Source organism: Pygocentrus nattereri, chromosome 22 (assembly GCF_015220715.1).
Source record: "Pygocentrus nattereri isolate fPygNat1 chromosome 22, fPygNat1.pri, whole genome shotgun sequence".
NCBI lineage: Eukaryota > Metazoa > Chordata > Actinopteri > Characiformes > Serrasalmidae > Pygocentrus > Pygocentrus nattereri.
Genome location: NC_051232.1, coordinates 30,260,439 through 30,287,137, shown reverse-complemented (window position 1 = coordinate 30,287,137; position 26,699 = coordinate 30,260,439). Strand labels below are relative to the sequence as shown.

Sequence of the window (26,699 nt, the reverse complement as noted above, 5' to 3'; positions counted from 1 at the left end):
TCAGTCTGTCTCTATCTATCTGTATGTCTGTCTGTGTCTCTGTCTATCTCTGTCTGTCTCTCTATCTGTCTCTATCTGTTTGTCTGTCTCTCTATCTGTCTGTCTGTCTCTCTATCTGTCTGTCTGTCTGTCTCTCTATCTATCCGTCTCTCCATCTATCTATCAATCTGTCTGTCTGTCTATCTATCTGTCTCTACATATCTGTCTGTCTGTCTGTCTGTCTGTCTATGTCTGTCTGTCTATATATGACAGAGCTTAGAGTCTAAGATCACACCCAGTTTTCCTACTTTGGCTTTCTTAAAACACATATGGTTCTTTATTAAAACAGTGGATCTATATAGAACCATGAAAATTCAGACACTATGCATGCTTAAACAGTTCTCTGCATGGTGAAATGGTTCTTCAGATTGATGGAGAATGTCTTGTATATGGTTCTATGTAACACCAAAAAAGGGTTCATCTATTGTTACAAGCTTGGCATTGTAAAAAAAGAAGAACTATTTTTGGAATTTTTTTCAGAAAGGTTCTATATGGAACCATATAAAATACATTGTCCATTAATCGGAGGAACCATTTCACCATGCAAAGAACAATGTAAGCATGCAAAGGGCTCTTTCAATGTTTATGGTTCTATAAAGAACCACTGTCTTTACTAAAGAACCCTTGAAGAACCATCTTTTTTAGAGTGAGGTCTGATATACGCAACTAAAGAGCCGAACCTTCTTTGAATTTTAGCACCAATGATCAGCATTTTCAGTTTCTTCTTGATGTGATTGTAGAACGTTTTGTGAGCTTCACTGAGAAAAATCTGACGCAGAATTTCGGAGAAAGAACAGCTTTTAGACTGAGCTGTTTGAGCTACACAGGCGGCGATTTAATCAGATAAACTAAGTGTTCCAGAAACTTGCCTTTAGCTGTCGTGCAAACACGCCGACAGGTTTTTTTTGTTCGTTTGTTTAAATTAATGATTATTAAATTAATGATTATCTCCAGATGATCACAATCAACGCAAAATCTATGAACGTGAAAGACGATCATTACAACTTACCCTTTATTAGCGATTCTAAGGATTGAAGCCTTAATGTTCATATTTATATCTGATTTTTCTTGCTACAGAGTTTTCACAGCTAAACCACTCGTGTTATTGATCGTATCAGTTTTTCTGGGCTACAGTCACTTTAATTCGTTTAAAAAAAACTGGTGAGGTCTTACCTTGTGACCCTGTTTACCCGGTTCTCCAGCCTCTCCCTTCACTCCTTTGTGACCCTTACAGGTGAATAAGATATCAGGTATCTGATTATTACACTCAGTCACAAAACAAACTAGAGAAGAAAACGCAGTGACTGCACATCTTAAGCAGTTGCTAAGTGGCTGCCTAACAAAGGTGTTGCTAAGTGGTTCTAAGGTATCCCAGGTGGTTACTATGGTATGCCTAGTTGTTGTGAGGGTGTAGCTAGGTGGTTGCTAGGGTGTTGCTAAGTGGATGCTATGGCATGCCAAGTGGTTGCTATGGTGTTGCTAAGTTGTTGCTAGCTTGTTGCTGGGTGGTTGCTACAGTAAGCGAACTTGTTGTTTGGGTATAGCTAAGTGCATAACTGGTTGCTAGGTTGTCGTATGGCATGTCAAGTTGTTGCTAGAGTGTAGCTAAGTGGTTGGTAGGGTGTTGTAAGGTTGCTGCTATGGCATGCCAAGTTATTGCTACAGTGTAGCTAGGTGGTTGGTATGGGATGCCAAGTGGTTGCTAGGGTGTTGCCATGTAGTTGCTACACTATGCCAAATGGTTACTAGGTGCTAGTTGCTATTGTTCCTCACATGGTTACCAGGATGTTGTTAATAGGCTTGTATAAACATGGCATAAGTTGGGTTTACAAACTTTTGCACCCTATTCAGTCCTATGAAGGAAAAAAAAATAACAAGTCATTCTACAAAAACCAAAGGTCCAATCAAAAGCTGTATAAAAGCACACCATTCCTGATCAGACCGAACATTCCAGAGTTGGAACCGTGTCCATTTCTCAAAAACTGGAGAAAAATCCAGCAGAAAATGAAGGCGAAGTACATGAATTGGATACCAGTAATGTCACGCAATCAGAAATTTGAATGGAAGATTTTACGTATATTTAAAGCCGGTGTGTCCAATAAACGAAGACAGTCATAAACAGACGTGCTAGTTCTCAACGTAAGTGCTTTCAGAAGTTAGTGTCTGGCTTTTACAGAGCCTGTTCCGTACTTACTTTCATGCCCGGCAGTCCAGGATGTCCAGGCGCTCCGGGTGGGCAGGCATTGGGGCACTGAAATACAGGAGGGAGACGTTAACATGTTTAAGACTCAGATCAGAAGTCACATGAAACATATTCAGATTCATACAGTAGGAACTGCTGTAAATGGGTTTTACCAGCTCCATTGTCCCACCCAGCACTCCTGCAGCACCCTGGAACCAAAGAGGAGCATGTTTTAGGATTATACTTTGGATAGATGAGCAGCACTAATGCCATGACGGAATTACAAGAACCAATCCAGTGGATGTTTCAACATTCAATATAATGTTAATTGTGAAATGACAGTGATTACGGTGCATTTGTGAGTTAGGAGCACATCTTCAATAATGGTCCTAGTAAGAGAAGAGACTAAAGGAGAGGAGAACGTGGGTTAAAGTTCTGAAGGGACTCTGCTTTGAGCTTGAAGGCCAGACACTCTCTTTTAAAAGCAGAACACTTTTTTTTGTTTGTTTGTTTTTTTTTGTTTACATTATTTATGTAGCACTTTTCATACACGGCAGCGATTCAAAGTCCTCGTACACAAACACAGAAAAATAAAACCATTTAATACCATTTATAAAAAAAACTTCCCTTGCCTATTCCATCAGGGGATCAGGCATCTCAGAGCATAATTTTACAAAAACATAATTAAAAGAAAGTTCAAAGTACATAATATCAGGGCCATATAAAAAAATCTCAGCAAATCTGTGGGCCAGTTGTGTTTTCATTTCATTTTTACTGAACATTTTGCCACTGAACGTGCCAGTTTATTCAAAATATGCCAAAACTAAAATAGCAAAACAGGCACTAAATACACATTCAAAAATAATTCTAAATAATAGTAATAATATTTTTATTTATATAGCATTTTTCATGCCAGTGGCAGCTCAAAGTGCTTTACAGACAGGTGATAATTAAGCAATAGGACACGAGAAGGAAAATGTTCTCGCAAATAACACCACGGCTGTGATTTGGTCGCTGTAGATCATCACAGCCGTGATGTTATTGGTGATGACTCACTCCTTGAGTGTCTCTACTGCTTTAATACACCAGTTAAATAAATACAGTAAGAAATGAATAAACCGGCCGTGAACGCGGCGTTTAATATGTTTTAATGTTCAGTTCCTTCCTCCTAATTATAGCTCCTTAACGAGCAGCTTGTCGCTACGTCAGAGTAACGAGCTCCGCCCGCTCGCTGCTCAGCCGGCAGTTCGTTCTCCAGCTCCACACAGACCGACTGACAGTTTGGGAATTCAGTGTTGTCTCATTTTCAGTCTGACCAAATCGGCTGTCGGTCAAATGTGATCTTAAAAGTGTCCGATTTCTGTTTGTGGCAAAAGTGAGAAGTAAAAAACGTTTAAATGGCTTGAGCGTCTCCTACAGCTGTCAAAGTCGTTGCTTAGCAACAACGTCTCAGCGGAGTGATTCAGTGTTTGTGAAAAAGCTGTGATGTTTGCAGAAGGCCACTATCTGCAGATCTGAGATCTTGTGCTGGAACATAAAAAGACAGACACTCTGTGATGTAAGCGGTGCTTTAAGGTCATTTCGAGCCTTAAAAACTAGTAGCAGAGCTACCCTGAATGATACAGGCAGTCAGTGCAGCTCTTTTAAAACCTGATCTGATCTCTCTGTTTAGCTTTTGTTAGTAAATAAAAATAAATAGTTTTACGTAGTTTTTTTTAAACTAACTGCTTGAACTAGACACCAGGTATCTTTTCTTTTTGTGTAACCGCTGACCCACAGATTGTCGTTAGAAGAAAGGAGATTAGAGCGCACACTATGTTGCAGTGCATGCTTTTAATATAAAATTAAAATAACTTTGTGGGCTGAATAGGACTGTGTCAGGGGCATAACTTAGGCGTTATAAAAATTATTTCATAAAGGATGAAAAACAGCATAAAAACATAAAAGCAACTCTGTGTACATTAGATGTGCAGACGGAGAGTGATCAGTTGTTCTTATGGTAACACTGAATGAAGGTACTTACACGAGGTCCTACTGGCCCCCGGGGTCCCACTGGCCCTCTGACACCCATGGCCCCCTGTAAGGCAGGAATACAGCTGGTCAATCATGATCAATAGACTAGTTTCACAGAAGTATCACAGGAATGTAGTGAATATCTCAACAGCTGAAGATGCTTCATAACTTTAGTCTGAAACTACATTCTTAAGTGACGCTCATTAGTCCCACAACGGGGAAATTTCAGCTCAGCATTTAACCCATCTGGGCAGTGAAACACCACATACACTCTAGTGAGCACACACACTAGGGGACAGTGAGCAGCCCAATCCGCAGCGCCCGGGGAGCAGTTGGGGGTTAGGTGTCTTGCTCAAGGACACCTCAGTCATGTGCTGTCGGCTCTGGGGATCGAACCAGCTACCTTCCGGTCACGAGGCTGGATCCCTAACCTCCAGCCCATGACTTCTTCACCTTGACTGTTGAAACAAGTTCAGTTTGGAGCATTTCTTAACTAGAATAATGTCCATGAGCTCTGTTTGTAGAGTCTAGAGCGTTTCTTCTACTGCCCTGTTGTGGCTCCACAGCAGAATCAGATCAGTAGGTAATAATAAAATAATCCTCCTCTACAGTAAAATAAAGCTCTGCTGATCCTTCAACACAGTTTAACAGTAAAAGGTCTTAAACGCTGGAGTTAATGTAGAACTGCTGATTCACCCTTTAACCCTGAAGATCAGCGCAGACTGCTGGTCACCATAGCAACACAGTAGGTAGTTGCTAACAAAACGATTTAAGGCGAACATCTGTAATTTGGAGGCAAATGGGCTCATTTGCATTTATAATCACTCCAGCTGGTTTCCTGATACGTTTAATTGTAACGAGAAACTGTCAAACACTGAAAAGTCGCGAAGCTGAAGTCGCTTCTCTTTTGCGAGCGTCTCGTTCAAATTGTCTCGTTCCACCTTAAATGGCGCAGCAGTTACATTCTGGCGCCTCAGGGAACATTTAAGGTAGAACGGGGAAAATTCGAACAGGAATCTGGTGACTGAGAAGCGACTTTAGCCGCGTAAAAAGTTGAGAGACATTTTACAGAAACTGATCAACTTTTGAGGAGGTTTCCTGCTGGAGAAGCGGCTACAGCTGAGCTAAAGCTTGAAGCAGAGTAAAGAAAGTCTGTGTTTTTGTTTATATAATATTTTTAGCCTTTGCTGGTACAATAACACACACTGAGACATGTTTACAGCCAAGAGACGGTCGTAAAATGTTGTGGCTCCCAAAAAGGTTTGATTTTCGCTGAAAGGACAAAATGGCTTTTCTTAACATTTGGGTTGCGACTCCTTCACTAAGCAATGCGTTACTCCTTCAAGGCTGCAGTTAGTTCAGCGTAGCGTTTCCTTCATATAATATATATAATAGTTTATCTAATAGCAAATGTATCCAGACACCCCTTCTGGTGTCTATAAAGTTTATTTATGCAATAAACAGACAATAAATAGATTTGTATTGAAAATGCAGCACAAACAGAAACAGCCTTTTGCATCTATACTGTAAAACTAAGCGCCACAGAGTGGTTCCGTGTCGCCAAGCGTAGGCTACAGGCTTATAAAGCCCCCCAGCATCGGGCTGTGGAGCAGTGGAACTGTGTTCTCTGGAGTGATGGAGCTCCATCCAATACCTTTGGGAAGAGTTGGAGTGATCCAGAACTGACCTCACTAATGCTCAGGTGGCTGAATGCAATCAAATCCTCACTGCTTCAACATCTACACTCTTACAAAATACAGTTCTTTGGCAAAAAAAATGGTTCTATATACAGCCATTAACAATGTGCATCATTAAAGGGTTCTTCAGACTGATGGAGAATGTGCTACAGATGGTTCTATATAGAACCTTTTTTTAAAAAATGGTTCTTTGAGGACCAAAATGGTTATTCTGTAGTTATGGCATCAAGCTTATAACAACAGAAGAACCCTTCTGGGTGCAACATAGAACCCTTTTCTATGTAAAAGGTCCTATATAGGACCGTCTATGCACATTCATGCACATTTTCCACCAATCCAAAGAACACTTGCACAATGCAAGGAACACTTTAATCAAGCAAAGGGTTCTTTGAGTGTTCGTGGTTCTATACAGAACCATTTTCTTGACTTAAGAACCTTTGAAGCACCGTCTCTTTTTTAAAGGGTGTAGGCAAAAAAAATTCAGGACGGTATGTTCTGAGCCAATTTGCCTGATTTGGGAAACCATGACGTTGTACGCTGGTTTAATCTACGCTGATTGTGAGTGAGCAGCATTTGTAGCTTTAAAAGAAGGATTATGTGGACATCTACAAAAACAGATACTCACAGGGGGACCAACTTTACCAAGCGGGCCCGGAAGTCCACCAGGCCCAGGTGGTCCCTGCTCAAACAAAGAGAGATATAAGATGTTGAAAACACTGGTGGAGTGAATTCATCCATGTTCTGTGGCAGATGGGCTTGTATTAGTTGAGGCAGGAAACGGGAAGAACTTACAGGAGGTCCATCAGGCCCAACACCCTACACAGAAGAGAAAGAGGGTGAATTTAAAAGCGTGTTTTTATAAATAAACTCAGTGCTGAAGTATTATGTACTAATGTTCTGCTCTTTTAAAATAAGCCTGCAATAACACAGTTCTACCACTAGAGGCCATGTTTTTCCCACATGTGAAACACATCACAAGTGTCTGACTTTTACTTCAGCGTTAATATATACGGGTCATTCTCGATGTGCAGCGTGGAAACTTTATGTCTTTATTTCTCCTGTTTCATAGTCGCTCTGCATCTGTAAACCAGCTGAAAAAAACATTTTTAATATAAAACAATATTTTTAAGAGGTCTAACTTGGAAATGATGAGATTCATGTTTAGTTTTTATATCATTAACATCATACTATATTTTTAAAAAAATGTATTTTATTTACAAAATTCAGGCCATTCAGGACATAATTTTTAACACACTGTTTCCAGCTCTATTAAACTGCTTCTTTGGGTCGAAGCTCAACAGAGAGGAAGCGTCTCAAGGCCTGAGAAGGCGAGTCACACTCGCTCACTGTATTTAATTAAATTATTAACAATTTTGTGTATCAGGCAGCTCATAACGTCAACGTGTCACCGGTTTCATGTGTTATTTAATGTGCTATTTAAGGTGTTAATGTCTGGGTGATTAAATTTTGTCAAAATAATGCCATAATATAATTTTTATTACTGATTTTAAATAGTTCACAATGTCACCTGATCAGCTAACGGGTCAGCCAGTTTACAGAATCCTTAGTTTTAACCAGAATGTCACTGGAGTCACCGTCACTGGTGTTACACCACATTCATACAACACCAGCGACTGTAAAGATATTAATGGACATGTTTTGTTTAATTTTGTGATAAAATATATATATATTTTTTTTTTAATGTATACACTCAAACAGGAGAACGACCCTGTTATTATTATTATTATTTGTTTGTTGTGGTGCAGTAACTTCACTCCAGTATTAGTTTGTTGCTGCTGATAGTCTTATAAGATCTTAAATCATCCTGCTGTTACACTTTGCTGTTAACTGTAGGAGCTGACGTTCATTCTTAACAGCCCTATAATTAAAAGTATGTTCCTACGACGACAGAAATCAGAAATGTTTTAAAACTTAGTGTTTACAATCATCACTGAGACGCCGAGACTACTGCAAAAACCGCCTTTACAGTTCGCCTCTGCGCTGTACTCACAGCTTGTGTGTGAATTTTACAGTTTTTATGTGGGAGTCGTTTCAGAGGAACACAGGTTCACACTTACAGCTTCTCCACGAGGTCCAGGTTTACCAGGTTCGCCCTAAAACACAACACAACAATAATAATAACTCCAAAAACGGAATAAACAGGTTATCATCTTGAACTTTAGGAATCAGCCATGTGAACAATCTTTTTGCCTAAGACAGGAAATAATTGCCTCAAAAGTTCTAGAAAAATCTAGAGCCTCTGAAGCGCAGCGGTGTCGTGAGTTTAACAGGACCCGGCGCCGAGGCCTTGTTTTACCCACGCAGATTAGAGGGAATACTGACAGGATTAAGGCTTATTTGTCATGAGGAATTGCTTTGCGCAGTAATTCCCACTGTAATGCCGAGCAACCGGCAATGCATTGGCTGCCGTCCACACTGAGAGTCCATTAGCCGGTCACCTTTGGTCCAGGGGGGCCATCCGGACCCGCGTCTCCCACCGGGCCAGTCAAACCCTGAGAACAAGACGAGCAGAGAAATTCTTAAACCTGTAGACGTTTCAGATAATTAGTCATAACAAGAACTTACAGGGAATGAACTTTGGCCTCTACAGGCGAGAATTCATAGCAATTAGTTATGGACATTGACGTTACATAGAAAACATCAATGATGAGCAATTTAGAGCTGTTTATGTTCAGTTTGTGGCATAAAAAATAGGGCTGTTATAATTGCTCAATTACACTCAATTAAAATTGACCTGCCTGATAAATTTAGGAGTGATTAGCTGGCAATCTGCATGATAATAATATACACCCACCGGCCACTTTATTAGGTACAGGTTCAGTTCTGTTGCTTGTTATCACAAATAGCTAATCAGCCAATCACACGGCTGCAACTCAGTGCATTTAGGCATGTAGAGGTGGTCAAGCCAACTTGCTGAAGTGCAGACCGAGCATCAGAACGGGGAAGAAAGGGGATTTAAGGGGCTTTGAACGTGGCGTGGTTGTTGGTGCCAGACGGGCTGGTCTGAGTATTTCAGAAGCTGCTGATCTGCTGGGATTTTCACGCAAAACCATCTCTAGGGTTTACAGAGAACGGTCCGAAAAAGAGGAAATATCCAGTGAGCGGTCAGTTGTGTGGACGAAAATGCCTTGTTGATGTGAGAGGTCAGAGGAGAATGGGCAGGCTGGTTCCAGATGATAGAAAGGCAGCAGGAACTCAAATAACCATCCAGAATCTCTGAGGAACGTTTCCAACAGTGAGTGAAACTCCAGCAGCACTGCTGTGTCTGATCCACTCATATCAGCACAACACACACTAACACACCACCACCACATCAGTGTTACTGCAGTGCTGAGAATGACCCACCACTCAAATAGTACCTGCTCTGTGGGGGTCCATGGGGGTCCTGACCATGCATCTATACAGGATCATTGCCTTTACTGAACCCCTAAAGAACCATTGTTTAAAGGAGTACACGAAGAAAAATCAGAACTGTCCAGGCTGTGGTTCTGTGGTTATGAATATGAAAGCTGGACAGACTGAAGATTTTGGAGAGAAGTCCGAACAGCAAAGAAAACAAATAGATTCTTCACCAAATGAAGCCTCACGTCTCACTCAAAGTCTAACAACTACCCTGAAGCTCCTTTGGGAAAAATCATAAAAAGAACCAGTTCACTGGAAAAGGGCAATTCTGCTCAGAACCAAGGCTGAGCAGTATGACCATATATATCAGTATCACCACAAATTATGTTATAATACAACACAACTTGCTTCTCTCAGCATATCGTGTACATCCAACTACTGACCAACTGCACGTTTCATCATAAAGAGAGAAAAAGTAGTCAGTTTAACTGGATTCAGCGCCAAATGTTGAATAAAAATGTGTTTACAGCTTTTTGATAGTATTTTTTAAAATATAGCGCTATCGTTTCTTTTTCCGTTGTTCCAGCTGTTTAAAGTATCATGATATTGTATTTTCTCATACCTCCCATCTCTACTTAGAACAGCTGAAGGTAAAACACCACTAACAGATGGCTTGAGACAATTAGAAGCATCATTAAATTAAAGTAATAACCTAATAAGCAGCCTAAAGACCCAAACAGACGACACGGGTGTCGTCAACACTGATTATTCTGATTATTTGCTGATTTTCCCATAATTGGAAAAAAAATTAATGTGCCATAACTTTTGCACAAGCCACAATTTATGTTCTATATTTTCCCCAATTTATTAAATTCAGCTAATAAACCGTAATTATGTATTAAGTTGTGCAGAAGTGTCTCTGCAGAAGACGTTTACTTATTTGCACTTAGAAAATAAACAAAATATGTCACTTGACTGGGGCACCAAAACTTTTGCATGCAACCTTTTATTATTATCTGAATGCAGAAATTAAGCTGCCTTGTTTCTCCCACTTTTTTTCGGTGCACAAACATTAACAGGTGCTTATTAATAAGGTACAGCATTATGTAAATCATCGCAATCAAGAAAAATCACATTTATTTTGTAAACGTACGACTGGTTTCAGTTTTATCTGGTCCAACTTGACAAACGTCAGGAAAACGAAACATCATGACGGATATTGTATATTGTGAAAATGTCTTAAAACACTGCACTTTCATATTTTTGCCATCCGTACTTATTTACAGTTAGTTTATCAATTAATTTATTATATGTACAATATTAACCTGTTAACGGTCACCTCGTTTTATACCCAAAGTAAAGGGGGCGCTGTTCTGGTCTCATTTGAAAGGAAGCACTCCCAACAGTCAGAATAACTGTAGGACTGACTGACTCAGAGTAACAGAGTCTAGAACGGAGGAGTTTATTTCCTCCCGACTCATTGATCTCTAAACTGATCTCTGACTCTTGCCAAGTTATCAGACCTCATGTTTTCGATGACGGTGTCTCTGTGGAGGCGGTGAGGCTCTGAAGGTGAGGGCAGACAGATTTGATAGCGCTTGATTATTTGGTGCTGATGCTGCAAATGAGACGATTGTAACTGCTGTGAATAATCCTGAGATAACGGCCTGTTGCATCACCGCCTTGGTGGATAGTCTGACGTCAACACTTCGATGGTAGTGCTCCAGTATCTGTGTCGTGATCTAGAAAAGGTGGACACTGAAATGATAACATGACGATATTCATGTCACTGTGAATTGATACTACTTTTTACCCAAAATATTGTGATAGTGTTATATCGATTTTCCTTCCTCTGCTAACATCCACTGTAAAGTTATACCATGTTAAATAAACCTAGATGAAACGGGCTAAACGACATGCTCAATCGAGTATGGGATGATAATAATAATAAGTTATTTATATAGTGCCTTTCACAAACCCAAGGTCGCTTCACATAGCATGGGGAAAAAAAACAAACACTAAGCAGTGGAGGAGGAAGAAAAATGTGCATTAAAGAGAAAAGTCTGTAAGTCATATTTGAAAGAGGAAAAAGAAGAGCAGTCCTGAAGGGATCGAGTTAAGAGAATTCCAGAGTTTGTGGGCCATGGCACTGAAGGACCTCCCTCCCAAAGTGGAAGGTCTGGAGCTGGGACAGCAGGTAAGTTATTAGAAGAAGGCCTGAGAGGGAGAGGGAGTGTAAGAGGTCAGCAGTTCTCTGAGGTAGGGGGGAGCAGGTTACGCAAGGCTTTGAAAGCGAGTAGTAAAGTTTTAAACGGGACGGGACCGGCAGCCGGTGCAGCTGAGAGGGAACGGGGGTGATGTGAGCTGAACGCTTAGTGTGGGTGAGAACTCCAGCCGCAGAGCTCTGAATGTCCTGTAGCTTTTGGATAGACTTTACTGGGAGACCAACAAAGAGGGAGCTACAGTCGTCAATACGGGACACAATGAAGACATGAGCCAAAGTTTTTGCATCTTTATCGGTCAGGAACGGTCGAAGACGAGCAATGTTACGTAAATGAAAGAATGCAGTCTTAGTGAGGAACTTGACATGCAGATCAAAATTAAGTGATGGGTCGAGTCAAGATTTCTAACAGGTGCAGGCTTAACGAGCAGGCCATCAATACTAACTAAAAAATTGCATGACTTTGATAGTAAATGTTTAGGGCCAACCAGTAAGACTTCAGTTTTATCAGTGTTCAGCATGAAAAAGTTATTGCGCGTCCAGAGCTTTAAATCAGAAATACAGTCAATTAGGGTACTGGGAGGGGAATCTGAGGGTGTGTGTGTACTGAGATATAACTAATATCATCAGCATAACAGTGAAAGTTTAGGCCATGGCGACGAATGATCTGGCCAAGGGGTGAAATGTAAATTAAGAAAAGTAGAGGTCCAAGAACTGAGCCCTGTGGAACACCACATGTAAACGGAAAGGTGGAGGACTTGCGTGGACCTAGTGTGATAAACTGGTGTCTGTCTGTAAGACACGACCTGAATCACAGTAAGGCTGTGTCAGTGATACCAATAGAGAAAAGACGAGAAATGAGAACATCATGATGATGGAGAAGATAATTAACTACTTGCAGAAGAGATAATGATCTTCTCCAGTCTGCTGATAGTGGTTGAATGAATTTGAGAATGAATTTGACTATGGCGTTGATGTTGTCCGTACAGCTGGAGGAGGTTCATACTGAGACCTTATACCATTACACAGTCAACTTTATGCTCATTTAAACCATTTATTGTTTACTGCATTGATCTGTAATGATTTAGATCAGATGAATCTTTTTAAATCACCTTGTATTATTGGTTGCTAGTAAAAAAAAAAAAAAAAGACTGTAACATGAAAGTGGAGGCAGCAGGACCCCCCAATAAAAACAACGACCTAAAATTGTCTATGAAGTTTACTCAAAGCAAAGACATTTATGTTACAACTGAGGATGGAGTGCTTCACTAAAGACTGGGAGGCATGCATCTTAAAACACCCCATTAGGGCAACTAGCACAAGCAATTTAGGCTACATTCACATAACAAGCCTCACCACTCAAATCAGATTTTTCGCTCAGATCCGATCTCTCTGGCTCGATGGTTCACACTGGTTTAGGTAAGTGATTCAAATCTGTCGTTAACGTGATGAACCGGCGTCCTGAACTGACCCTTATGAGCTCGTCCTACTCAGTACATCATGCGACTGAATCACTGCATCATCAGCACAAACCAACGAGCAGAACGAGCTTCGCTAAGAAGATCATTAACTCTGATCAGCTCTCAGCTTCATTATTAGAGCAAGACGGAGGAGAAAAACGGTGAGATGAGCTGCTTTTCCACCGTTTACAGGCTTTAACTTCTGTTCGGCTCTGTTGCCATGGTAACGCTGAATGATGGCGCACGCGCCTGGTAAAAAAAGCGCATGAATTCTGATCCGAGTCATGTTAAGGTCGTACGGCCATGAATCGGATACGTATCCGATCTAGGGCCACATATGAAAATGGCTCAGGTCAGATTTGCGTCACATTATCGGATTTGGGCCACTTCAGCCTGGGAACGTGAACGTGGCCTGAGAGAATATCGCTGACGTCAGAACAAAACCTTGTATCTCCATTTTTTTTACATCATTTCAAAAAGGTCTGTTCTTTACATTGTGTGTAAATTCCATAATGAATGGGCCAAAGGAAACGACCCAAAATGACTTGAAATGACTGAAATGTCTGGTTCCATTGACTTACATTAAAAATAAAGTACGTTTTTTCCTTCTTCTGTAAAGTTACCGTTTTGGAAATGAGGGGTTTTGTTCCACCAGCACGGATAGATAAAAGGTGATGTATATGCAAGTCTACATTAGGTGTTGCTGTGTAACCCTCAATGTTTGTTTGTAAAATGGTCCTATTAGTAGTTGGATACTACCTTATCTCCTAGATTATCTCCTCTTTAGTGTTTTATATTTCTGCTTTTCTCCTGGAAGTCATGCGACAGTAACTGTTCGATGAGAAAGTTTAAATGAAAAGAATTGCAGCTCCTCGCCCAGCACACCAACTACCCATGAGCAAACACGCAGCAGTCTGAATATCATAGGCAGCTTAGCTACCTGCCATCTGACCTTCTCAAACAAGCCACTTTCACACCCATCATTCCACACCAGGCTGAGGATTTCCAAAGAGAGGCATCCTCTGTGTTCACTGCTCACAAAAAACCTCGCTCATCCCTCTCATTCACCCGCCAAAACCTGATTTCATGAACTTAGAGACGGGAAAGGTACCTCTGAGGGGTCTCGTAAAAACATAATAATATAAAAATATGAAGTAAATCTAATCACGATTACGAAGAGTAAGAAAAACGTAACTAAATCTAGGTCAGAACATCATTAGCACTAATAAAAATGCGTAATAAGTTAAACTCTCTACACAGAACATACTTAATTTTACTGCACGAAGTCTGATTGAACATAATGGGGGAAAAATGAATGTGCCATAACTTTTGAAACATTTTATCACACATTTTTTCCTAATGTATTAAAATGTACCAAATAAACATTTGTTATGTGTTAAAATGAGCTGTCTGTATAGGATGTGTTCACTTATTTACACCCAGATAATCAATAAAGCACGTCACGTTATCAGGGCACTTTTCTATTATTCGAATGTGGAACCTGTGTAGAACCTTCCTTCAGTGCCTGAACTTTAACACCTGCCTGTTTTTGCCGCTGAGGGTAGAAAAGGCTTTGTTTTCTTAACCCGTTCTACCTTTTTCACTGAGAGAGGACTTTAATTAAGTCCAGAGCTCCAGGTCTCCAAGCTCAGACAAAAAGACTGTTGTCTGAGGGAGGAAGCTCTTCCTGGGTTCGTTACTTCAGTCCAGCATGTGAAATTCCCTGCATTTTTGGCCCATTTGTGTAGGACCACCAGCCCCCCTCCAATGCCCATGCACACACAATAAAACCCTCAGTCAGTGTTCCTCTGTCCTTCTGATTATACGCCTATTATATGACAGTGAAAACAGTAATGAGAGCTTCAGTGCCATCAGCCCTCAAAGGAAATTAGCAGCGAAGCACTCACATCAGCTCCAGGCAGTCCGGGAAGTCCCGCAGATCCCGGTTTTCCAGCTTCGCCATCGGGTCCCTGCAGTGTGAAACAATATGCGAGTTACTGTACAGCATAAAGCGGTGAATTAACACCTTAAAACCGCCAAATTATTATTTTATTATTGATCTTGTTTCTCATTATTAGAGACAGTGTGTCGTCCCTTTTATGCAAAAGCTTTGATCTCCGTTTTTATCGTTGCTCCCACTTTTTTTTTTTTACATAATTAAATAAAACTTGGACTGTTTTAAAATATTCAGCAGAAAATGCCGGCCTGGATATCGGAGGGAAAAAATGTTTTCAAAAATTTGATACGCTCCTGTAACAAATCTGTCATGAAACGGCGAACGCTCACTGTGGGCTAGATGAGCGTTTGAGTAGGTCGAGCATGATCACCTGTTTTTAGATTCTCATCTTAATCAGTTAATCAATAAATCAAATCTGTATTTAGCCGTGGAGCACAGTGAGGGTGACCCTCATTTACGGTGCAGCCAAGCCAATATAGGAAGTAGCAACTGAAAAAACATTAAATCTTAAAAATAATTTTTTAAAAATCATAATAGTGAAATTTTGGAGTGAGAAAAATCAGATTAACTCAATAAAACTGTAAAAAAATAAAACAAATTAGAGTGCAGTAGTTTACCATGAAAAAAAAACTAGATTTGTGGTTAAATAACCACGACTATTTATTAAATATTAAGAGTAAAAACAAAAAAAAAACACTGATACTAATTTGTGCACGAAAGTGGAAGAACTTATTTGACACACGCCTCATTATAATATAATAACCATTCAATGTTCTATTTACAGTCACATCACACTATGCTTCTGTTTTATGTTACTGACTACGTCCACAACATAAACAGTATAAAACAAGGCTTCTATAAGCATCACATACACTGCAATAATACAGTGTTTAAAATGTCATTTTAGGAAAATAATCACTTTACAGTCATATTATTCTGCCATCTTTTGAATGAATGGCACACCAAATAGGCATAAACCAAAAGTATTCATAATAAAATGAATAAAAAAAGAATAATAAATGTAAAACAAAAAATGAAAACAGACCAAAATCATATTTTTTTCTTTTTACCTGAGTCAAATAAAGCGGCTGAAGTGATGGGACTCAATTAAAAACAACTCACTTTAAAGCTTAGAGGTTAAAGAAAAAACACTGGACCCAGACTGGCAGGAATTTGAAGTTTGAATATTAATATATCACCAGAAAAAGCGATATCAGGCCACCTGTACATATTATACACTCATATTATACACTCATTATACACTTATAGGGTTGTTTAGTAAAGACAGTGGTAAACAGTTCTTCAAAGGGAGAATATGTTGTATACATTGCGTATATACAACAGCATAACCCTTTTGGGTGCTACACCATACAAAGGTTCTGCACAGAACCAAACACAACATCAATCTGAAGAACCGTTCCACTAAGCATGCAAATGGTTCTTGGAGTGTCCGTGGTTCTATATAGAGCCATTGTCTTTACTAAAGAATCCTTAAAGAATCAGCTACAGTCAAGATGGGCACAAATGAACCGTGTTCACTCAATGCTGGGGATTTTGCTGCCCAGTCTTTTTGAAAGAATGTAAAAGAACAACTTGAAGAGAACTCAAGTGTTTAGCTGGTGCTGGTACTCACAGCTGAGCCATCTTCTCCATCTTCACCTCTATCCCCCTGAAAACATTCATAGCAGTTGGTTAGAGTGGGTCATGTGGAGTTATGTACAGTAGGTCACTGATTAAAAAGGAATTTTACTGATTTTTCAAAAATATGTCCACGTAATTAAACTGTCAAACTGAGTCGTTCAGAGCGGTTTGGTGTGAAATGCTGTTCTAGAGAAACTTACAGTCAGAACTGTTCACAGTGGTGGTGATAGGAACCAGACGTCCACCTCTGAAAGCTCCCTCACAGAAGGTTACTACATTCAGTGGTTATGAATTCACTGCCAGATGTCTGAGACACTGTTTTATGATGACTTTGAGAACTTAAACTCCATTTATGGCGGAGGGATACATGATATGAAGGGTGTTCTGAGGCAAAATAGTCCCCAAAGGAAACTTATTATTTCAGATTTTCCACTATTTTTCCATCATTTACATTTCATATAAACTCGTGTAGGTTCACTGGTGGTTCTGGATAGTAAATAAAATGCCTATATTTGCATTGCAGTCATGGCGACCCCTGGTTCCTATCACCACCACTGTAAAGACATCTGAACCATTTCACACCAAAACACTCTGAATCCCTCTGTTTAATTATGCAGAAACACTGAAATCCCCCTTTAAAATGGTGCAGCAGTAGATTACAGAGCAGTGAACTCACAGAAATCCCATCGATTCCCGGGACTCCAGCAGGTCCTGGTGGGCCAGCTGGTCCTCCGTTCCTCTGTTAAGAACCAAAAGCTTGCATTACTGGACACTTCACCTGCTGTGAGCAGGCCTAGTGCAAGCCAGGAGAACAAGAAGCATCCCAAACCACATTCTAGCATACTTAACAGTGTACAGCATCGTTAGTATAGCATGCACAGTACAGTAGAATGCAGATGTGGACACAGCCATTGACTCACTTACTATGAAGAGGCAGCTTTCAAAGGAATGCTCGCACTTGACAGCCAGTGGAGTGGGCAATATAGCCATATTTAATCATCATCATGATAAACAATGCCACAATATGCATTTCTGACCATATTGTCAGCACATAATTAGCATATACAACAGCATAAATAGTCCTGTTTAACTGAATTTAGAGCTGTACAGGGTATGAAACGTCAAATAGAAATCACTAAATATTCTGAAATATTCCAAATAAAACGTTTTTGACAGTTTTGTAACAGTAGGCACTGCTGGGGCTTTTTCACCTAACTTAGCAATAATAGCTGTTTGTGATAAAATATTTTCAAATATCATGATATTGTACTTTTGCCATATCACCCACCCCTATAGATAATCCAACTGCAGGTTAAGCGTGTTATCTGATTAAACTAACACACTATCACACAGCAAGTTGGCAGGCATGCATAACACTATTTAAAGTAGTGATGGGAGTCGATTCCCACAGAGTCGATTCTTCGAACCTAACAGGTCTCTTAGCCTGAGTCGACTCTTCGGCAACGACTGCCAGAGTCGAAATGCTTGGAGTCGACTCTCCGGCTCCGTGCTTTTTCATGGTAATTGTTTTGGGGGGGCATTTTTTCCGGAGATCCAGTAAAAAGCCTGAGTTTGAGGAGTGTAAATGTGTTAAATTGGCAGTTTTAAACAGCGCTAAGGCTGTAAAACCAAACTCTGTTCACAGAAACGATTTCGGATCCGTCCTGAACCGAAGCTCTGCATTTTCCTCAGGATTTGAGGCGCGATAAACACTTATTAAAAACCGGACAGGAAATAATAAGTGTTTTTCACAAAGCTTTGTGGAAAAGAGGATGAAGCTCAGATTTGTCTTATTTATCTTACCTGCTTCGTATGCAACTTTCCGTTCCACCTTAAATGGCGCTGCATTACATTGTGGCGCCAGCGCACCGCTAAGGTATCTGCTGCACCATTTAAGGTGGACCGGAAAAGTCGAACGCGAAGCCGAGTTCAGCTCTGTGAAAAGATGAACAAAGTAAAATCCACCTTTCTATTTTTCTAAGAACTGAAAATGAATCGAAAACGAAAAAAAGTTCCTTTAAAATAATTCGGACTACAGTAACGTTAGTTAGCTAGTCATTCTCTCAGATCGTTTGCATTAACGGTAACTAGTTTCTTCTTTTTTTTTTAAAAAAGCTGAACTAATTCCATCTATATTATATGTATCGACTCTAAAACGGGGTGAACGATGGCTTAATAATGGAAAATGGAGAAAAATCTGCGTTTTGTTCGAAAAAAACGCGTTTTCTTGTTATGAGGTAATTCGTTAATTAGCAGAACTACCGTTAGCTAACTAGTTAGCTTAGCTAGGCTATCATGCTTATTTATGAAGGCCACTGTAGCATTAGCGTTAATAAAAGGGAATTTCGCCGATTTTATTTCAAAATTCCCACTTTAGATAAACTGCTAAGATGTAAACACACTAATTTAGAGCGGTTTGGTGTGAAACGGTCCGGTCTACAGAAACTTACAGTCAGAACCGTTCACAGTGGCGGTGATAGGAACCAGACGTCCACCTCTAAAAGCTCCTCACAGAAAGGCACTAGGTAACTTCGCGTTACATGAAATGGTTATGGAAACGAAGCCTGACGTCCGAGACGCCGTTTCACACCAAACCACTCGAATAAACACAGATTTATGCGGGAATTTTGAAAACTCGGTGGTGCTCCACTTTAAGTAGGACCTTCTAAAGGATTCTCTTCCTAAAGAAATCGAGGTAAAATGATGGTAAAACATGCGTATTCACCTCAAACTCGGCTTCGTCTGTCTGTGGAAAAAGCAGAGTAGAGCGCGGAAGGTGAGTTTACCTGAGCTGAGGTGATGAGCGCTATTCCCAACAGAAGCAGCCCGCGCAGACTCCAGGCGCGAGCCATCGTCATCTTCCCGGTGTCTGGGTCTGGGAGCTGAGCAGACGGACCCCCGACCAGACCAGACCACCCAACCAAAACCGATTCAACCCACTCTTAGACAGGGGCCATAATCTCGGAGCCCTCGTGAATATTCATGAGTGGGAGGTAACGAGCGGCCAGGGGCGTGGTTATGTCCCAAACTGACCTCTCCTTTCAAAACAAGACTGGCCAGAGATTCAGTTGTTCCCCATATTTACATACAACTTCATTCCACAGGGTCCCTAAAACAGGGCTGTCCTACATTCTCTCACAACTGACCATGGGATGCGGGTTAAAGGGGTATTCCACCGAAATTTCTGCCTTTCAGTCACTGAGATTCTATGCAGAGTTTAAAGCACATTTACTATCTAAAACCACCAGTGAAGCCACAGTCCTCTGAGTTTATATGGAACGTTGATGATGGAAAATAGTGGAAAATCTGAAATAATTAGTTTCCTTTGGGGACTATTTTGCCTCACAGCGCCCTGCATGTCATGTATCCCTCCACCATGCATGGAGGCGAAGTTCTCAAGCGGTGTTATCACCCTTAGCGGTGATAAAATCACTGTAATGCGCGGCCTCTTGTGGCTTTTGCTTTATTTCTTTGTGCTAGCCAAGACAAAAGTTTAGGTCCGGAAAAATGAGATTGATGATGCTGTGTTAAAAATGACTTACTTGGTGAGTTTATATATAAAACTTTTGTATTCTTGTTCTTGTTTGTATGCTCTTGAATTGGTCATGAATGTGATTTTTATGCATCAGTTATTCAGGAAATCTTTACTAGCAAATCAAGCTACATTAGATAAATTTGTACCTTTGATTTGCAAAGTTTTTTTGGTTGATTTTGCTGCAAAGACGAATCATTTCGGTGATATTAAATTAGGTTTTTGAGGTTTTTTTGGGATTTTAGTGTTCTCAAATGAAAAGAATGGAAAAATAAAACACTGAGGAGCTCCATGTGCCAGAAAAGAAAAATATCGTTAAAGGTGTAAACGTTTACATGCATTTAATAATCTGATCATATTCAGATTTCTGATCATTCAAATGGTCGTAAACAGCACTCCTGATTTCTTAGCAAGAGTAAGGTCTAGAAATCCGATAAAGAGGCTGGATTTTAGCAGGTAATCAGATTTCTCAGTGCAGGTGAACTCTTACTCTGATTTCTTTCAGTAAAGCGGAGTTTTACGTTATTTTTACGTCACGTCTTCTTCTGTGAGTTTATTGGCTGTAAAGCAGAAATCTGAAAACTGTCTGACTCTTAAAGACCCAGAGTTTCCCCATCATCTGATTACTCAAGTGCATGTAAACTTGTTGATTGAATTACTGACAAAATTGATTTTCTGCAGTTATCGGAAAACTAAGTGCCTGCAAATGCACTGATTTAATGATGTAATTCCTGGACATTTTGGGCCTCAACACTTCGGGGATAAAGTCAGTGGAGATGCACTGCAAAAAACAGTATCTCAGTAAGTGAAATTGTGCTAAGCTTCTTAAAAGATTCTATAACTTCTGTCTCGATATTTCTGTACTTGTTATAAACTCAGTCTTTTATTACATACAAAGGCTTCTTATACAATAGCTACAGGGACTTCAAGGCAAACTGGCTGAGCTGTTCTTAGAAGTGTGTGATAAAACTTGGTGCCCTGGCCATTTAAGGAGGTGATGATTTTTTTATTCTAGTGGATTTATATAAGATTTCTAATTTTGAGACAGTTGTAATAACATTAGATGGTTATTAAAGGGAAATTATTAAGTTATTAAAAACATTATTGACTGGATCATGGCTAAAATCTCCACAGAGTTGCTCTGGACACACAGGGTAAGTCCTGCGGAGCCGTGATGTGTGATTTGCGTCACTGCATTTAACCCTTTTGTTGCCAAATGAAAGCTAAAGCAGGGAGCTAATAGCAGGTTTTACAGTGATCCGGCTGTGTTTGTACTGTATTTCTGGGTTGTGGGATGTAAGAGCTGGTTTCTCTCACTCTGGCTAGAGCTGGCAGGTTCCTCTGAGTGATCTGATGTTTGAATCCGGTCACGGTTTTAACCCTTTGTTGGAATATGAAGGCCAAACAGAGCGATAATATCAGGATTTTAATCATGTTGTTACTGTTAATAATATGAAGGCTAAAAGCAGAGATGTAGTATTACAGTAGCGAGTGGGTTTGTGTGATTTCGGAGCTGGATCTCTGGCTGGTGCACGGTGACAGGTGAATGAAATCACTCCGGATGGTGAGGCGGAGTCTAATGAGTGATCTGACGTGTGAAGCAAGTCATTGTTTTAATCCTTTGGAATATGAAGGCCAAAAATCAGAGCAGTAATATCAGGATTTTAGGTCATTTTCTAAACCAAATTACTCACTAATGCTGATGTGAGAGCTTGATCACATCATACTGGCTGGTTAGGGGCGGCTCTGCTGAACGTCGTGATATGTGGATCCTATTTGTACCTTAAACCCTTCTCAAGCTATAAAGGCTGGAAGTGACCCACCGTTTTGCCCACACATTGTAGGCACCGGGTTATAAAGGTTAGCTTACTTTGAGAGATTTTTCATACATGAAAGTGTTTTATTCCATTTATTCCATTGGCAGATCACTTGCTTTAAGCAGTAGTTCTTGAAATTATCTGCATTATTTCTCACAATCAGTGGAAAAGTACAGAAACCGGCGTAATAATCTTATAATAGTCTCGTAATGAGAAACAGTAGATGTTTTGACTACATTTAAGAGAGTATCACTTGCTAAGATATCATTTTTGCAGATAATTTTGCTTTTAAAATGAGAAATTAGGCTTGAAACAAAGAACAAAATGATGTGCGAGAGTGGTGAGACAATCTGACTCACTGAAATCACAAAAAACAACAACTAACAAATCTATAATATGTTAGAACATCTTCTAATAAGCTTACAGCAATCTCAGATTGCTAAATATTACATGTATAGAGTAGATTTCAGACAGTTTTAGGTGCTGTGATGTCATTTTTTGCAGTGTGTGATATTCGGAGAGGGTTGTGTTTTTACTGGCGGCGCATCAGAGGATCGTAATCTGGGCCTGACCAGGTCATTCTGCCTCCATAGGATTCACTACACAAAGAATTAGGGCTGGATTTGAGACCCAGTCTTTGACAGAGCTGGTGGGAAATTTTGCAGACAGGTGAGAGACGACCTTACAGTGAAGCAGGACAGAGCTGGACAATACAACTCAGCTTTGATTTAGGGACAAATTATAAGATTAAAAACGTGTTTGGATTAAGTATCTTTGAGAAGGAGGGAGGTAGGCGGGGAGGGGGGGGGGCTACCGCTTTCCCATGCTCCTCATCAGACAGTAGTGTTACCGAGTCTTACCGAGCTGCTGGCAGGCAGATGTCCACAGGTGTCCCTTTGAGGGACTGTCACATCGCAGTGTATCAGCATTGACTGCAGTTCAAACTGAAATGAAAGGCACCAAAACTCATTAGCACATTATTATTGTGCTAATTTTAGCTTTATTTATCTCAATATACTGTCAGATCATTTTTCTTGAAGAAATGTGAATAAAGCAAAACTGTCTGCAAATATAGAATCTGAGTTTAGTGAGAATCTGCCTCACTAAAATGACTTCAAATAAGGATAAAATAATCTTATAATAAGTAAAAGATCCTATAATAAACTTACAACAATCTCAGTTTCAGAAATATTAGAAATATTGACTATATTTACCATCATTTCACTTGCCAGGATGACGTGTTTTGTGTATTAACACCCTTACAAGTGTTAAAATCACTGTAATGCGCGGCCTCTCGTGGTTTTTGCTTAATTTTGTTGCACTAAGAATCTTTCCTACATGGCTTGTGACTAATTCTGAGGGAGAAATGTCTTCTTAGATCTGTAAATATGAGATTAATGATCTTGTGCAAAACATTATTTGCTAGTTTTAGTAGTTCAGTTCAAGGTATATTCTAAAATGAATTTAATTTCAAGCAGAACATCAGGAAGTCTTTCTCATTAGCTGCTATTTTGCGGGCTTTGCAGGCCAACGTGATTCTTAAAGAGCAGATGTCGTATCTTCGTTGCTACAGTTCACTCTAGGAGGTTCTGTGTGATTTAGTCTTCTTAAGCAGACGGAAATGACAGCCACATGTTTTAAAAGCTCTCAGTATTTTCATTTAAAGGCAGTTACAAGCCACTGCAGGCTAACGCTAACAGTGTTTACCCTGCTTATTCACTCATGTCCTCATTCGCCAGGCTTAGAATATTCAGGAACCCTTAACAGAAGATCTACAGTAAGAAAAAGCCTAAAGACTTGAAGGGGGATTTCACCAAGTTCTCAAAATTCTTCCATAACTCAGTGTGTGAGCTGTAAACAGAGAGATTCAGAGCGGTTCGGTGTGAAATTGTTCAGATGTCTTTACAGTGGTGGTGATAGGAACCAGGGGTCGCCATGACTGCAACACAAATATAGACATTTTATTTACTATCCAGAACCACCAGAGAACCCACACGAGTCTTCTGAGTTTATATGGAATGCAAAGGATGGCAAAACAGTGGAAAATCTGAAATAATAAGTTTCCTTTGGGGACTATTTTGCCGCACAGCACGCTTCATATCATGTATCTCTCCACCACGAACGGATTTCAAGGTCAAACCTTCTCAACACTGCTGTAAAACAGCATCTCAGTCATCAGGCAGTGAATTCATAACCATTTCATGTAGGAACTCTCTGTGAGGGAGCTTTTAGAGGTGGACGTCTGGTTCCTATCACCACCACTGTCCACTGTAAATAATCCTGACTCGGTAAGTCTCTCTAGAACAGAGCGTTTCATACCAAACCGCTCTGAACTGCTCTGTTTACATCGTAACAACTTAATTATGTGGAAATTTGAAAAATGTATGGAATTCTCCTTTAAATAGTCTGGAGTTGTACTGTAGGGAGATGAGCTCCTGGTCCTGCATGCAGGTCATCTATTAGACTAGAGCCTCTGTGCTACAGTTCTCACATACCTGCAGAAATTTGTCTGGAAAAGCACAGATTCCACTTAAAGAGCTACAGGGCTGCCAGTCTGCTTCCACTGTAAGCCTCATTCAGCCTTATTAAACAACACTCTTCAAAATAAAGGTGCTGAAAGGCTTCTTTGGAGTGATACCAGAGAAAAGAAGCTTCCATAAACAACGATATTTCTTTAAAGGGCCTGTTTAATGGAAAACCGTATTTTTCCTTGCTTTTATTTTTTTTATTTTATTTTTTATCCAGCAGTCGTGGGCTGGAGGTTAGGGAACTGGCCCTGTGACCGGAAGGTTGCCGGTTCGATTCCCAGTGCCGACAGCACATGACTGAGGTGTCCTTGAGCAAGACACCTAACCTTCAATTGCTCCCCAGGTGCCGTGGATTGGGCTGCCCACCGCTCCAGGCAAGTGTGCTCACTGCCCCCTAGTGTGTGTGTATTCACTAGTGTGTATGTGGTGTTTCACTTCACGGATGGGTTAAATGCAGAGGTGGAATTTCTCCATTTGTGGGATTAAAAAAAGTATCACTTAAACCTTAAACCAGATGTAAAGACTTTTCAGTCCCCTCACCCAAAACAGCCTATTTTGAATCCATTGTTTTTTGTAATGTACAAAAACCAGCGTTTACATAGAGACCAGTGCAAATCTCTTCAAATGATACTCAAAAAAACCTGTTTAACTGTGTAATGTAGTATTAACACATTTACTGTCTCATAATAACATTAATATTAGACTAAATCCAAGCAATATTAATACAATAAGTATTAATTTTATGTGTTTCAGTGTGTTTACATTTCCAAACATTTTCTCCTCAAGAAGGCCAGTATCATCTGTGATGATGATCCACCGCCTGGTTTTGGTAATAAGTGCTTCATTGTGGTAAATCAGGAAATCTATGCAATGTCTGGGTGGCACTGAGGAACCAGGCCTGCACTTTTCTCACCAGCTTATAAGAGAACTACTAAGTTACTGCTGTTATTTTATGTTTATTCTAGTGTTATATGGTGTTTCTGCTGGCAGACGGTCACACAGTTCTGTATATCAACCTGTTCAGCCTACAGCAGAACAAGCAATGCAAAGCTGAAGGGAGATTCCATAGATTTTTCAAAATTCCTGCATAATTCAGTGGATGAGAAGTAAACTAAGTGATTCTCGTCAGAACTGTTCACAGTGGCGGTGATAGGAACCAGACGTCCACCTCTAAAAGCTCCTCACAGAAAGTTTATACGCTGCCTGCCGTCTGAAACACTGTATTATGATCGTTGTGCACTTATATTGTGGCCTGAAGCGTACTTTTAAAACACATTCGTGGTGGAGGGATACATGCAGGGCGCTGTGATGTAAAATAGTCCCCCAAAGAAAATGTATTAATTCAGATTTTCCACTATTTTCCATCATCAGCATTCCATATAAACTCAGCAGACCCGTGTAGGTGTACTGGTGGTTCTGGATGGTAAATTAAATGTCTATATCTGTGCTGTAGTCATGGCGACCCCTGGTTCCCATCACCACCACTGTAAAGACATCTGAACCATGACGTCTGAACCTCTAGTGTTTAAGAAATTACATTACAGAGTGGGAGTTCTCGGGATTCGGAGGGGTTTGGTGTAAAATGGTTTATTTACCATCCAGAACCACCAGAGAACCTGCACGGGTCTTCTGAGTTTATATGGAATGTCGATGATGGAAAATCTGAAAATCTGAAATCATTTTCCTTTGGGGAAAATTTTCCTTTCCTACCTATCCATCTATCTGTCTACCTATCCATCTACCTATCTATCTATCTATCTATCTATCTATCTATCTATCTATCTATCTATCTATCTATCTATCTATCTATCTATCTATCTATCCGTCCGTCCGTCCGTCTATCTATCTACCTATCCATCCAGTTCTCAGAACTGTAATAAAACCATGTCTCAGTCATCAGGCAGTGAATTCGTAACCTTTTAATGTTAATAACTCTCTGTGATTGAGCTTTTAGAGATGGACGTCTGGTTCCTATCACCACCACTGTGAACAGTTCTGACTCTAAGTTTCTTTAGAACAGAGAACCACTCTGTTTACATCTTAAGCACTTAATTATGGAGAAATTCCCCCTTCGGTGGAGAATCAGTGGGAGTTTTCTTTGGTACTGGTATAAATGCTGTAGCAGACGGCTTACTTACCGGCACTGAAACAACTGGATTTTCCTTTAATTTGCCGATATGTGTGAAGCCATCCAGACTGACCGCTCCCCGAGGGGGCAGCTGCTGAGAGTCTACTAACACGCAGTCAAG

The 26,699-nt window shown here is 40.2% G+C and overlaps 1 protein-coding gene across 1 annotated transcript in view; it reads right to left on the bottom strand.

Annotated features, from left to right (window-relative positions):
- Nucleotides 1-19,516, bottom strand: part of col9a1b (collagen, type IX, alpha 1b) — a 49,519-nt gene extending 30,003 nt beyond the window's left edge. Inside the window, exons 1-12 of the mRNA XM_017700929.2 lie at nt 19,360-19,516; nt 17,250-17,312; nt 16,566-16,601; nt 14,883-14,945; nt 8,391-8,444; nt 8,010-8,045; nt 6,724-6,747; nt 6,557-6,610; nt 4,245-4,298; nt 2,395-2,430; nt 2,234-2,290; nt 1,213-1,266 (exon numbers count right to left, since the gene is read on the bottom strand). Coding sequence (XP_017556418.2) covers nt 1,213-1,266; nt 2,234-2,290; nt 2,395-2,430; nt 4,245-4,298; nt 6,557-6,610; nt 6,724-6,747; nt 8,010-8,045; nt 8,391-8,444; nt 14,883-14,945; nt 16,566-16,601; nt 17,250-17,312; nt 19,360-19,431 — 603 coding nt within the window. The 5' untranslated portion in view covers nt 19,432-19,516. The remainder of the gene's footprint in view (nt 1-1,212; nt 1,267-2,233; nt 2,291-2,394; nt 2,431-4,244; nt 4,299-6,556; nt 6,611-6,723; nt 6,748-8,009; nt 8,046-8,390; nt 8,445-14,882; nt 14,946-16,565; nt 16,602-17,249; nt 17,313-19,359) is intronic.
- Nucleotides 19,517-26,699: the final 7,183 nt, after the last annotated feature.